At 35.2% G+C, this 15,821-nt stretch overlaps 1 protein-coding gene across 1 annotated transcript; it reads left to right on the top strand.

The window, feature by feature from the left end:
• Nucleotides 1–4,276: 4,276 nt before the first annotated feature.
• On the top strand, nt 4,277–13,353 carry LOC123706110 (alsin). The gene is made up of 9 exons (XM_045655264.1): nt 4,277–7,605; nt 7,688–8,019; nt 8,142–8,356; nt 8,440–8,770; nt 9,334–9,587; nt 10,071–10,247; nt 10,548–10,726; nt 11,695–11,858; nt 12,823–13,353. Exons 1-9 carry the CDS (start codon nt 4,536–4,538, stop codon nt 12,871–12,873), a joined length of 4,773 nt encoding a protein of 1,590 aa, XP_045511220.1. The 5' UTR covers nt 4,277–4,535; the 3' UTR covers nt 12,874–13,353.
• Nucleotides 13,354–15,821: the final 2,468 nt, after the last annotated feature.

Here is a 15,821-nt window from a genome sequence, read left to right as displayed (position 1 = left end):
GACATAGGCTACTTTTTGAAGTGAAACTTTTTTATCGGGGTTGGAAAAAAATTTAGTGTAACATTTTTATTTTTTTCGTTACGCGTGACCACAGCGCGTGACCAAGGCGTGACATTTTTCCGGTACGCGCCATATTTTTCTTATCCCTACCACGCGTGATTCGACGTATTATATTTCTGTAAAGTTGCATCTAGTAAATTATTTTTCGAAAAATAAGGTCATTAAGAAGTTTCACTCCTTACGTGTGTACACTAGTACACGCACACATTTTTTATCCCGGAAAATGACGCAATTCCGGAAATCCCACGGGAACGGGAACTATGCGGGTTTTTCTTTGACTGCGCGGGCGAAGCAGCGGGCGGAAACCTATTTTGTAATAGATTCATAGTAATGATAGTTCTTACCATAATATTATTATGTCCATTGATTCTGGAAGATGAATTTGTAGATTTTTGTGATATTTATAGTTATTAAAAGATAAGAACTACCAATACCGTAATTGCATTTATAATAAATTATTAATTTAAAAACTTTTCAAGTTTGATCTTGATGTTTTCTTGTGCTGCTATTATAAAGACATTTTGAATTCCTTTCCCATACAAGAAAAATATAGCTGACCAAAAACGCACTTAAGCTGAGCCGCATAGGGCACACGCACGGCACACGCAAGGCAATAAATAAAGCCCCCAGTACACAATGGCCAGTGACGGGCCACGCTTTACAATGCACAACTGCAGGCCACGATCAATTATTGCTGTTCACACAATGGCCCTTGTCTCATTGCTGCCTGGCAAGCCACTTGCGATGGACGTACAGGGCTCAGATTGATATAAATCAATAAACCTGAAAGTTTCTTCATTGCTCCACGATACTGACATTTTAGACGATCAAATACTATATTTATAAAAATAAAATCCTAGTTCTAGTACGCAACTATCCGTGTTTTCTAATTACAGCACTAGAGCGCATTATGCGGCATAATGCTTAACGTTGAATGTTCCAACTACAGCAACGCTTCGCAGTTCGCACAATCGAGCACTCTTGAAGCGTGCAATCGATTTATCGTTAGTAATTATTAATTGTTGGAAAAAATTTTAAAGCTTTCGTTTCATTGTAGTTTTTTCGAAATAATCAAAGTTAATTCAAATTGTGTTAAAAAAATAAATATAAGTATGGATGAAAAAAATAATAAAAAAAAAAATAAAATAATATTTATTTGCCAAAAGGAAGGTTATTAAAATAAGTACAGATTTCAACAGCGGACCCCGCACTAGGCACAGCCTGTCTCGCGGGGCCATACAACGATTGTACGATGAAAATGGAGTTTCACAAAGGGTCCAACACGTTTAATACAATGCAACTTCGGACATGATACTTAGCTTATTTAAACAATTGTAGTTATAGTATTCTTAGAATCTGTTCTGTTTGCTTATAGTCTTTGGACACTAGAATGCTTAATAGTTTATATTTAATATTGGGTAACGTGTACTGCCGGAAGTTAATAAGTTTACTAAATTTGTTATATAAGAATGGGAACATAAAATTTTGAAAACGTTTGGAAAAGAAACATTTGGTCAATGGGGTCGGTGCTCTTAATAGCCGTGTTGATGTATTTGAGTAAAAATTAGATTTTAAGAGTTTGTTGTGCATTGAGATGATTGCATGTAAAATATAAAGTCCTCGTACATTTAAAACATTAGCATCCCTGTAGAGAGACACTGTAGGATAGAAAGGGGGCTTTCGCAGCATAACTTTTAAAATGGAACGGTGAGCTCTCTCTAGTTTGATAATAACCGAGGCCGAGGCGGCTCCCCATACAGAAATGCAGTAGGTTATTAATGATTGGCATAATACCTTATATATGGTCATAAGTTGGTGTTTATCGACTTTGGTTCTGAGAGTTTTCATTACATATATCAGGCGTCTTGTTCGAGTTGACATGGCGTTAATATGTTCATTAAAAGTGAGTTTTTCGTCCAGTATTACACCAAGGTATTTTATAGAATCTGACCTGGTAATTTGATCACAATTACAACCACTGCCAATGCTATCGTGGTGAGTAGATTTACCGCACATGTGAATGAAAAACTTTGGGAAAGATTTAGGAGCTGTTGCCCTGGTTTTATGGAAGCATAGAAATTTAGTCTTGGCAGCATTGAGGGAGAGAAGATTATTATTAAGCCACAACATAATTTGAGACATACCTTTCTGGCTTTTTTGAAAAACTTCAGCCCAGCTTGGGCCATGAAATAAAATCGCAGTATCGTCTGCATAACATATAATATTTGCATCGGTAAGAGGGAGAGAAATGAGATCGTTTAAATAAATTAGAAATAGGATCGGGCCGAGAATGCTTCCTTGGGGAACACCAAACGTGACATGATCTGGTGAACTCATGAACGAGTTAATTCTCACACGCTGCGTTCTTCCCTGGAGGTAGCTTCTGAACCAATCCAGTGCACATCCTCTTATACCGACACCTTCCAATTTCCTAATCAAGATTGGAACTGACACGGTGTCGAAGGCCTTACTCAGATCAAGAAATACTCCGACACATACCTGTCCACTGTCTAGGGAAGAGCTTATTGTATTCACTAACTCAGAGACGGCATTTTCAGTAGACTTTCCTTTACGGAAGCCATACTGATGCCCAGCTAGGAGGTTATGTGATTCCAGAAACGAGACCAATCTTTTGTTTACGCATCTTTCCAAAATTTTGGAAAAACTGGGAAGTAGAGAGATTGGTCTAAAATTACTAGGATCAGAAGCGGGACCAGATTTATGTATCGGAGTAATAATTGAAGATTTCCATACCTCCGGGAAAACACCTGATGACATGCTGAGATTAATGATTGATGTCAAGGGTAACAATATGCAGCTCGCTATCTTTTTTATAAAATCATTATTTATATTGTCGTATCCTGGTGCACTATTTCTACAAAGACCGTTAATGATGTCCAGGACTTCTTTTTCATCTGTAGGGTTCAAAAAGAACGAGTCAACCGGAGAATTCGATGGAATGAAGTTTGAAGCAAGTGATTCTTCTGTGGTATTCAATTGATTTAACTTTGACGTAGCAAGATTTAGACCAATATTTGAAAAATAATTGTTGCAAATGTTTACCGATTCGAGAGGATCGGTCTTGATATTTAAAAGGCCAGAGGAACAAGTTTTTGAGCTATTCAAATGTGCTATGCGTTTTATGGCTTCCCAGTAAGGTCGGGGGTTATTTTTATTTTCAGATAGTGTTTTGCTGTCGAATTCATCTTTGAGACGTCGCAGGAGAGAGATGTAAAAGTTTCTGTAGCGTGAGAAAATTCGCTTTTTTATCGGGTTTTCAGGGTCTTTACGCAGTTCGGAATGTAATTTGTCTTTGTGCCTACCACATCGGATTAAACCTGGAGTCATCCAAGGCTTTAGAGTATTTTTAGAACGGCTAATTATGTTCATAATAGAGTGTTTTTCTATGATGTTGGTAATATTCGTCATGAAAGTTTCGGCTGCAACTGATGCCGAATTGCAATTGAGAACCTGACTCCAATCTACCAGAAGAAGTTCTTGCTTCACAGCGTCAATATTTATTTTTTTATGAATGCGATTAGAGTTCGAGATTTTATGTTTACTGTTTCTAATCCCCAGCATAACAAGATCGTGGTCGGTCACATCTGATTTACAAACTATTGGAATTTTATCGAGAAGAGTTTTAGTGAATATATGGTCGAGGCATGTTTTATTGTGAGTAGGGACGTTTATATCACTTTCATAACCAAGTTCAGCCATGATACAAAGATATTCAGAAGAAGCATCTTGTATTTGTGATGAAGGGAGTATATCTATATTTATGTCTCCGGTGAAGATGTGACAAGGAAAATTTTTTTGACAACGTAAGGTTTGCGATAAAGAAGAATGCGATAATGCGAATGCGAATTGCGATAATGAAGGTACAAACATTGAAAAAAATGTTAATGAAATAATCGAAATCCAAATTACTTAAAGTAAATAGTTTTCAACCAATTATTATGTAATTTTATTATTATGTGTACCCAATAAAAACGACAACTCCCCGATTGCGCGCCACGACAGAGAATTGCCCGCCGTACCTACCCGCCATCCGTAGAACCGCCATCATAATTATACAAATTTCCCCGTGTACACAATGGCAATGTCCTGCAATGGATAAGCATGAGCTATTGTGTACTGGGGTCACTTGTCAGCTCGCTTGTCAGTGTCACATTTTGAAATTTCTAAATAATGAAATGAAATGTCATTTGTCAATTTCAAAACAGTACAAAATACAAATTGATAATGTGAATCTAACGATTCATTTATTTTACTATAATTACAGCTAATTGATTTAATCAACCCACTAAAATCAAATAAAAGCATTCTTCAATATTTTTGAAACCAAAATAACTTGTTAACTAATTTTTTATCAAGTGTGTGTTTGTCAAAGGAAATGATGTCGAGGAAAGTAGATTATAATTCTTAGTAATATGAATACTACAATATAACATATTGAATAAAGGTGTAATAAAATGAGTCAACATAAATTTTGGAGAGGTATTGAAGCTTTGAAGGTTTCATCAGCGCAGAATGTGCCAGAAAAGATTGTAAAGCTTTGTTCACTGGGCGCGGATTTTCTCGCACTAGGAAACGACCATGGCCTCTATTATTGTAGTATAGAAGAAGAAAATTTAAATTTTAGAAAAATTTGTGGCGTCTCTGCTATCGACATATCATATCATAATGATATCTTGTATATTATCAATGAACATGGAAGACTCTACAAAACAAATTGCAGTTTTAAAAACAAAGAAGAGATCATCGTTAAGGAAGAATCGAAATGCTGTCCTCATGGCTTTAAAAGTAACAGCTCTAAAGTAAGGTTTAGAAATGTTGTTACTAGTGATTTTGGTCAGCTGTATATAAGTAGTGATGGGCACTTATGGGGCTCAGGGGTTATGCCTCAAATAGGTTTAGATACAAGTAGTATTAAAAAGATTCCATTTTTTGAGGGAAGAACAGTCTACAGTGCTTCCATCGGCCAAAATTTTGCAGCTGTTATAGCTAGGAAAAATGTAAGGCAATCGGGTAATTGTGATACCGACAGTGATAATGATGATGAAGAAGTGTTTGCGTCAAATTGCTCGCAGTGTCAAACTATAATTGGTCTCGCGTCCCCTGCATCTGTCCCATCCTTATCGGAGACTTGTCCTCTTGGAGTTCATATAAGTAAGTCAAGTGAAGACTCAAGTAGTACTACAGCACCTCAAACAGATGTTCATGTTGATGCTCAAAGCTTTACAGAAGATTCTAGTCCCTCTTCAGAGGAATCCAAAGTTGCTAAACAAAATTCTCCCATATGTGTAAATAGTAATTTAGAATTAGACAATACATCAAACATTGAAGATACTGGTGGTAATAATACTGATGAGAATGAAACTCCACATGCAAGTACAGAGAAGCTGAATAATATATTTATAAATACAGATGCAGCTAGACAGTTTCTAAGCAGACAGCTATCTTGGGTATCTGCTGGGGAAGATTATCTAGTTGAATATACAGAGAAACCAACAAGAATAATTAAAGAAAATGTAACAAATATAACAAATTTTGTTTATGAAGGTGTTAAAACTGTAGGAGATAAAGTGGCCACATTATCAAGGCATGTTAGTGGCAGTAGTGATAATAATGATATAGTTGAAATTCAAAATCGTAATTGCAATGAAGAAATGATCAGTTCCCTACTGTACAGTTGTAATTCAAGTAAATTTGATGATCTCCAATTTTCTACAAGCACAATAAGCAGTGAAAAGGAATTTGAAGCAGCAAGGAAGAATGAGACTTTGAAGAGCATGTCAAAACTTGGTAAAAATATTTTGGCCACTGAACTATGGACTTGGGGAGACATTTCCCATGGTCAGTTAGGTATAGGAGATACAGTAAAAAGAGTGAAGCCAATGGTAGTTATGAGCCTCTCAGGTTTTGGTCTTCAGAAAGTTTCTTGTGGAAAATGGCATTGCGCCGCTTTAACATTAGATGGTAGATTATTTATGTGGGGATATAATCATTTCAAGCAGGTAAGTTTAGATTCCAGGGAAGACAAAAGTAGTCCGAAACAATTCACAGAAAATTCTGACAGTGATCGTATCAGAGATATGATAGCAACGGACAATCACATATTAGCCTACACACACAATGAAAATATCTACTATATGGGCAAACATACTGATGGATTCACAGAAGCAATAGTTAACTTAAATGAAAAATTAAATGACACTGCAAATGATAATGAGAAAGTAAAGACTGTGAAACTAACAGAGCCCCAAAGCTTAATAAAACCCCAAAATGTATGCTATCATTGGAGAATATTATCTAGTGGTAGTATAAGTTATTGTTCCATAGAAGAATCTGCCATTTGTCCTGAATTTCAAAACCTCTCAATTGCTCAACGGTATTTAGAGGAGATGCTACTGATATATCATTCTCTTATCAAACCATTTCTAAAGAAAAGTAAAGCAATCAGTTCAAATTCCAATGTCTATGAAATGGTTTGTGATATATTTAGTGACATATTAAACTTAACAGCATTAAATGTGCTTTCAACATGGCAATATGCTGAGAAACACATAAATGAATGTGATATATCATTAATAAAAAATTTAGAAGAGTTTATTTATTTGTACAAAAAGTATTATATAGCTGTAAGCAATTTGATTGTTATTGGTGGTTTCGCACAAATAAACAACATTATTGATGTACCTACAAGTGTTTATAATTTGTTTAGCGATCAACTTCCATCAAATAAGCAGAAGAATAATAAGAAAACGTCTGAAGCCATCATAGCATTAGCGTTTGTTCAACCCTTGACAAGATTAAGCTCATATAAATGTATTGCTCAATCATTATTAAGGTACAGGACGAAACGAAAAAAGGGTGAAACGAAATCGAACATAGAAGAAAGAATTTCGAAAGTGATCTCGACATTAGATACATTGAATGAGGAACAAGAGAAAAGACGAAAGGACGCCGAAGTTACAAAATTGTTTTGGGAGACTATAGGAAAGAGTTTAGAGCAGTACAAAATTCCGGAACGTCGACTTTTAAGGGAATCTAAATCGAAACAACTCAATCTTGTTAATCCTGGTCGATTTTCCTCTCATTGGTTTATATTATTTAATGATTTGTTTGTTCATGTCAATGGTAGTACGCCGATTCTGCACCCATTAGAAACGTTATGGGTCGATGCCGCGCCTAATAGCGACTCGCTTCAGAACATTCTGCAAATCACAACCCCTGAAGAAATTATATTGGTGTCAACTAATTCTGAACAAGAAAAATCAGAATGGATTCAAGCATTGAATACGGCCATAAAGACAGTTTTAAAAAAGGACACCATTTTTAAACCTCCTGCTATAAGAAGTGCGAGTTACGTATTTTCGAGTAAACAAACGTTTTACAAAGATGCAAAGTACAATGGCAGATGGTTGGACGGTAAAGTGCATGGCAGTGGCAAAGTAGAATGGCCTGATGGCAAGGTTTATGTCGGTCAGTTTCAATTGAACGCACTCTGTGGCCATGGAAAAATGGACATACCTGGAGTAGGTAATTTGTGTTCTAAATTTCTCTCATTGTTAATGCTTTCCCTAAATATTTTCTTCCATCCACAAAATATTCTATTTTCCAGGGATATACGATGGACAATGGAAAGACAATCTCCAGAATGGGTACGGTATCATGAAATACGCTTCTGGGGATATATACGAAGGCTACTTCAAAGACGGACATCCACATGGGCATGGCATTAAAAAGCAGGGTGATTTTACGTCGTCCTCCGCAACCATATATACAGGGGAGTGGGTAGCAGGTGTACGTCAAGGGTACGGCGTTATGGACGATATCGGTAAAGGCGAAAAGTATTTGGGGAACTGGAGCGATAATAAAAAGCACGGTTGTGGCCTTATAGTGACCCTGGACGGTATTTACTACGAAGGATTGTTTACACAAGATGTTTTAACGGTTAGCGCGTATTTATTTTGTTTATTATCTCGTAATATTTGCCAATGAAATGTGTCTTATTTTCTATAGTATTTATCATTCGTTTAGCGAATTGGCAATACTTGTTTTTTTTTTCGCTTTAGGGTCATGGAGTAATGGTTTTTGAGGACGGAACACATTATGAAGGTGAATTTCGATCAGCTGGAGTATTTTCGGGGAAGGGTGTCCTAACATTCTCAAGTGGCGATCGAATTGAAGGTGCCCTAACTGGCGCTTGGACAGAGGGCGTGAAAATATCCAATGGTGTAATGCACCTGAACGTTTCAAACCCCGCTTTACCGGCGAATTCAAAGCCTAAGTAAGATTTGTTCTTGGAAATACTTAATAAATGTCGACAGTTTGTAATTATGTAATCGTATTAAATTGCATTTTAAATTACAGTTCTTTTGGCAAACTGAGCGTCGCGCCAAATCAGAAATGGAACGCCCTGTTCCGACAATGTTTCCACTGTTTGGGCGTTCCAGAGACAATATTGACGCCAACCGGCAATCATTTCGCAAACGGTCCATGTCCCACTATCGAAAATATGAAAATCTGGCAAAACGTAGCCGTCGCTATATCTTGCTCTAATAAACAACATACGAAAAGCCCTAAGAAAAACAACGGTTCCGATCTAGAAAAATCCGTCGATTGCTTAGAAGTGATCCCACATTTTGGACAAAAGAGCCTCAGTCTGAACGATTACACGGAATTAAAACAGTATTTGTACAATGTGAGTAAACATTTTTATCTTTATTATGCTTGTATGCGTGATATAATGAATCTTACTATTTTATTATCTGAATAAAACATTGTTTATTTATCTAAATGGGGTTTTTGATACATTGTTTCTTTAATTAACGTATCTACTCATTCATATGTATTCTTAACATCGCGATTGTATCATAAAACTAAATATAGCTTTCGCGTATACTACTAACTACCATATACCTACTAAATCTACCTATATAAAAATATCTTTAAAATAAGAAAAGATGCTGAGGGTTTGAACTTGCTATAGACAGCGGAGACGAGATAAAACGGAAAACATGTTATAAATAGTCATAAAATGGCTTCGTAAATCGTTAAAAATACTTTGATAGTAAATTGAAGCATATTTTTACAATCGCTTTAAATATCATTCCTGCCTTTTTCGTTGACTTCTTTTGGCATACAGAAAAATACAATACCCAAATAGGCAATATGCAATTTCAAACTGACCATTTGTTTTATGCCAACAAACTTCACTAAAGTTCCAAAGCAAACAGTAAAAGTAATCTAATGATCAATTTTCAGGCCTGTGAAACAAACCACCATCCCCTTGGACAACTTGTACTTAGCCTTACCAACGCGTTCAACACCACCTATGGGGGTGTCAGAGTCCACCCTCTCTTACTAAGCCATGCGGTGAAAGAGCTAAAGAGTATAACAACACGATTGTACCAAGTCGTAAGGTTATTGTTCCCGGTATTGCCGCCAGAGGGCACGGATATAGTGTTGCCGTATAAGGAGAGTGAGGATGGTATGGAGGATAGCAACCCTATTGATGGGTGAGTTTTATATAGGCGATATATTCTCCTGAGCAGTTGATTTATGATAATATCGCGTAATACAGTTGATTAACATTGATTTAATGTTTGTAGAATTGTAGCAACAATCGACGAATATTATTTTATAAAATGCTATAAAAAAGTATATTAAAATCAGTTTTTTTCTTTGCTAGTTATAGATCAAATAAGTTTATTCTTCATTATTTTGAATTAAGATATATACTTTGTTCATATCAAGATGCTGTTAATTTAAGAATGCTTGCTTTGATCGTCATTTTGATGTACGTGCATTATCTTTAACACATCGCTCAGTGAAACAAGTTGCCACATTTAAAATCACTTGTTGTGAAATTAAAAGGAATGAAGAATTTTGCGAATACTTCCAAAGATGTAGAAATAATACGTCTTATTTACTTTTATGTTTTAACCTAAAGTTTTGTTAAATTTACAAAACACACATCGAATCTAAGGCTTGTTACACAGTGAGGTGGTATCAGCGGCGTCACTCCTACAACCCACACTCCTGCCTCGTGTGCATCCAGCCTTATTCGTATTATACGCGCTTCATAATAAGCGAGAAGACGATCTGTATTGGAGGAGATTGCTCAAATGGAACAAACAGCCGGACACTACGCTCATGGCGTTCTTGGGGATCGACCAGTGAGTTTTGTGAGAAGTTTTATTAAAATGTTTGGGAGATTAAATTGATGAATTTTTTGTGAAATATGTTGTCTTAAAATATATAAAAGAAAACGTAGAACTTTCAATTTACGAATCGACTAATTCTTATACAGGAAAGCTATCAGAACTAAAAGATTCTTGTATCATTTAACATTTTAAGAAAATTTAGACTTTTTTTTCCTATTGGTCCCAAGAAATAACTAGAAAATTCTAAACAACAAAATCTTCTTGATCTTTTTATATAAATCCAAAAAATAACTTTCCTCCTAAAATTTGCAGAAAGTTCTGGACGAAAACCAATAGCCAGTCGCCACCATATTCTCCAGCCCGCGAGCAGCTGTTCCAGGAGGCGGTGGAGACGCTGCAGCAGCTGAAGACCACCTTCTCGCCGATGGAGAAACTGCTGGTCATCCGGAGTACATTCCAGAAGATGACCACCGCTGTGCAGCAGGAACTTGGTGAGTGATTTTTTTTAACTATACATATTTACGAGTACTATAGGATAATTTCTATATCAGATTATGTTTTTGTCAAACAAATTCAAATGTAAAGTTTTAAGCGAATTTCGGCAAGCATGATGTAGCTAATAATCCTGTGACTTTTTGTTATTGCGCGTTTTATATGTGTTTACGCGACATGTGTGAATGTGTTTACAATCGTCCATCAAAGAAAAGCCGCTTCCAGTGTACTTAATATATTTTTTGTATGAGTGAAGTGCGTGTGATTGTTTAATCTCTATGAGCGTGTGTGTGTGTGTGTGTGTGTGTACCTATTAATGTAAATGTAATATGTGGTGAACGTATGTCATCCGCGCAGTACCATTGCAGCATAGACGCGTGACGGATTTTGTTGTCTCTGTACATGTACATTTGTACGAGTATATTTGCGCGTGTGCGTGCGAATGTAAGTATGTGTGAGTGCATTGCATATGCTAACACATGTGCGTGTTCATTGTCCAAGCACGCAGTATCCATGGAGCAGGGACGCGTGACGGATGTATAACTCGTGTTTATGTGTGACTGCGTGTCTTTGTGGGTATGAATGTACTTGCGTTAGTGACACTGTCGCATACAGCTTGTAAAAAGTATTTATGTCGATATGAATGTGCCTGTGTTTGTGTGTGTATGCGTTAACAGCTTGTAACAAGAATACCTGCGTTAATAACAACCGACTTCAAACCTGCACTTGCAGCATTTACAAATAGAGACAAAAATGCTCATAACATAAAAACTACTGGGCCTATCCGAATAAAATTTTTATGGGACCAATTCGACACCATGCCGCATCGAACAAAAAAAGAATCACGTAAATCGGTTCAGAAACCTCGGAGTAATCGGTGTACATACATAAAAAAAACATACCGGCCGAATTGATAACCTCTTCCTTTTTTTTGAAGTCGGTTAAAAAGTCTGTACTCGTTGTCCAGGCGCGCAGTACCTGTGGAGCATGGACGAGCTGTTCCCGGTGTTCCACTTCGTGGTGGTGCGCGCGCGCGTGCTGCAGCTGGGGTCCGAGCTGCACTTTGTGGAGGACTTCCTGCCGCCGGCACTGCACCGTGGGGAACTGGGGCTCATGTTCACCACGCTTAAGGTTTATACAGGTTTTAATGATAAATGAAACACTAAAGAGCAGTGGTGGCTCAGTGGTGAGACCTCGGACTTCGAGCGCGCAGGAAATAAATTGATTTTTCAATTTATCTGCGCATGTTGTAACATCACCACTGCTCGAACGGTGAAGGAAAACATCGTGAGGAAACCGACATGTCGAAGAATTAAAAAGTTCGACGACATGTGTCATCCGCCAACACGCACTTGGCCAGCGCGGTGGATTATGGCCTGTACCCTCATAGGAGGCCCGTGTCCCAGCAGTGGGAACGTATATGGGCTGATGATGATGATGAATTAAAAAATAAATAATATAGAACAGTCGATAAGTTTTGAAACCAAAAAAATTACAAGTCTATAAGGATAAACACAGTTAACCGTTGTCACTAAAACCATAGGTTCTGAATTAAAAATAGGTATATTATTCCAGTGTCGATAATTTTTGAAACCAAAAAAAAAATACAATGCATGCACTTGTACAGGGTGAAATAAAATTGAAAACTATGTGAGACTTTTAAAAAAGAGCGTGTGTGCCGAGCACATATTATGTCAGAAGTGAAACTTCTTTGGTTCAATGACTATATATATAACCTCGCCTAAAGCGCGTCACAAACGGAATTTTGTGAGTCATTTGTAACAGGATGGCGATTCTACAGGGGTCTTAGTACGCAATGACAAAAAGAAAAATGATGGTCAGAACGCTGATACCGGATACCTTAAGATACTATAACGTTTTATATTAGAGTATCTTAACATAAAATATTATAGTATCTTCACCGTGTGTGATGCGCTTTACTCTATGACGTGACGGTATACGTATAGTGTTTACACTAACAGCCGATATACAAACGGCTACAAAGATTGTTCTTATCTATTTACAAAATTATATATTTATAAAAATTATTTCATAAGATGAGCAATGAAATTAATATTTTCTTTTTTTATTCCAGGCCTGCTACTTCCAAATACTTCAAGAAAAAATGTCGATCAATTCGTTATGAATAAGTTTAGTTCTCGAAATACTTTGTATGTCGGTCAGTGTTTGCTGTCGCAGATAATTGTATTGTATCTGCCATGTTTGTTTGCTAAACCGCTAGAAGTGTGCGTTATATTTGTTAGTGTCATGTTTTAAAAGGAACAAAAAAAAGACGTGTGGCACTCGGGGACTGCCGCGGTAAAGCTATTGCATGCTATGCCTTCAAGCCACACCTCCGCCCGTCGGAGTGGGGAGCGTGAGGTTTTTTCGTTACGGAATTTCTCGATTCGGTCCCCGCGCTCAAAGCCCGCGATAGAAGCTATGCAATAGCTTAAAAATTAAACAAATTTTATACGCAATAATGTTAAAGTCATCCCTATTATAAATAGCCGTAACGAACAATAGTGATAAAAATCATAATACTAATTAAATTTTATTCGTGTAAAACATCTGTAAAGTATTAAAAACAGATCACAATAAACTCTATGTAACATAAAACTAATGATATATTTATACATTTTTCATAACAAAATGGTCCTTCGAGTAAGTCCCAAGATCAAAGACAGAGCAAAATATGTATAAGTAAATACTTAATTTGTAATCAATATTATAACCAAAAAAATTGATTGAAACGTTCACAAAAAGGCGCAGTATTCAATTATAATGTTGCTGTTGATGTTGAAAGTAGTATCTTATAATGTTAAGGATTTTAAAAGTAGGTAACTAAACGCTGTTCAATATTTGCAATAATATATTATGGTTTATTTTAACTTATACTAGTAAGTAGTTATATAAAATTTTAGACATAAGTAGTTATATAAAATTTTAGACATTCCATATTTATAATCTCGGCAAAATAATAATTTTGAATAATGCGAAAGTACTTTTATAGAAACTTTAGTTTTAATTTCAAGTAATTTCTCTCGAGCCTCGTATGATCAATAAAGTTTTAATTTACATATGTCAAGAAAGACTAAATATTTATTTCTACATATCTATTATCTTATGTATGGCATGTTTTATTATGTTTTGTAAACATTGCCTGCTGTTCCAATAACTCAACATTTACAGCATGTCTGTAATCTATAATATAAAAATGAATCCCAAATTGTGTTGGTAAGCACATAACTTGAGAACGGTTTAACCGATTTCGTTAATTCTTTTTTTATAACATTCCTTGAAGTTCGAGGATAGTTCTTATGTAGAGAAAACGTGAATATGTACCACGGGCGAAGCCGGGGCGGACCGCTAGTTCAATATATTATTATTAAAAACTTAAATAGCGATAACTATATTGTATAAAAAAGAAATTCATTGATACGGAGAAATGTGAGGTCAATATAGTACGTTACTACGTTGGAATAGTGTTTGTCTGATTATTATGTAATTTATTAATTTTTAATATTATAACCATAAAATGAAAGTATGTTATTTCGTTATTTAAAATTGTCCGTTTTATTTATTTATTTAAATGTTTAAACTTTTAATTATTTTAACGTTTCATTATTTTTATTGTCTGACTTGCCATTGTTTAAAAAATATGTTTTTCGTTAAAATTTTATTTAGATACTAAATTGTTTTAATGTTATTTTTAAACGAAAGAAATGAGGTATAACTGAATGCGAAATATTACCATCAAATATTTATTTTTGATATATTTTTAACATTTAATGTTCATGCATAGCTTTAATTATTATTGATCCAAAGTTAAGAGTACAACTGTTGTTAATAGTTTAGTTAACATTTCCAAATTCTCATACATTACGTGTAGCGTATTTATTTTCGTGTTATAATATTGTTTAGAGAAAGAAAGGAATAGATTAACTCAAAACAAATATGATTTTTTTAGAATATAAATTATCTGTCGTATATATCTATTGAAAAGTAGAATGCCAAAATGTTTCTTGGTCTATTGAGTTGTCACCAAAAATTTTCAATTTTTGTTACTTGCTTTCGGCATTAAAACTTAAGATAACATATCATTAACTAAGTGAAAATATAAATTGTATATCTCATAAAAGTGTCATTGTGAATTTGAAGAAATTTAAAATATAAAAGTTCTATGATGAATGCTGTGTTTTATTGAAATATATTATTATATAATAATGTTATATGTATACCCTTATTACACATTTTTATATTCAATATATCAATCAACAAATTAATTCATATATCATTTAATTTTATCAACTTAGATTTTCTGTTTCGGTCAGCTATTTCTATGTTGTAACCTGTGGTTGTAACAGTATTATATTATCTGTGGTGGTTAATACATTATAATTTGTTATTGAAAATTGGAGTACCTATATATTCAAAAAGGGTTAGGCTTAGATTAAGGATTGGTCTCCGCGCGCGCGCTACGTCTAGATACAGCTCCACCTAAAAACAATAGCTCCGTGAGTGCGGCAACTCAGTTCTGTATTGTGTGTAAGGCAATTTGTAAGGACGCTAGTGTGTGTGAAGAATTGTACTGCCAGCTACATAAATTTTACCTTAGAAATGGGAAATGGGCTATCTTGGAAGTTTTAAAAATATTTTTATTTCATCTTGGCCTTGCCGGGAATCGAACCCATGAACATGCGACTCAAATCCACTTGCGATGCCACTATACTATAGTGACAAAGGTTGTTTAAAAGTAAAAAAGCGGTAATAAAAAAATAACATATATATTATGAGTCAGTTAAACAAGGTTAAACAGAAATAAATTATTGTTATTATCCTTTTTTTATATATGCGTTAGTAATAGTATTGAAAAAAAAAACATTATGAATAAGTTCAAATTAATGCCAAAAGATTTCCTCAACCACGTGTATTTTTTGGGATATGCAGTACGGCAACACTGAATGGCGTTGTATTTTCGTAAAATGTTTGTAAACAAGATTTTCAAAGTACAGGTGAAATATCGAATAATACGATTATTCCTGATGGTACGTGATCCCAGTGTCTTTCTTATTTTTTGTTGTATTTTTTTTA

This window comes from Colias croceus, chromosome 3, assembly GCF_905220415.1.
Source record: "Colias croceus chromosome 3, ilColCroc2.1".
In the NCBI taxonomy this organism is placed as follows: domain Eukaryota; kingdom Metazoa; phylum Arthropoda; class Insecta; order Lepidoptera; family Pieridae; genus Colias; species Colias croceus.
This window is presented reverse-complemented; position numbering and strand designations above follow the sequence as displayed.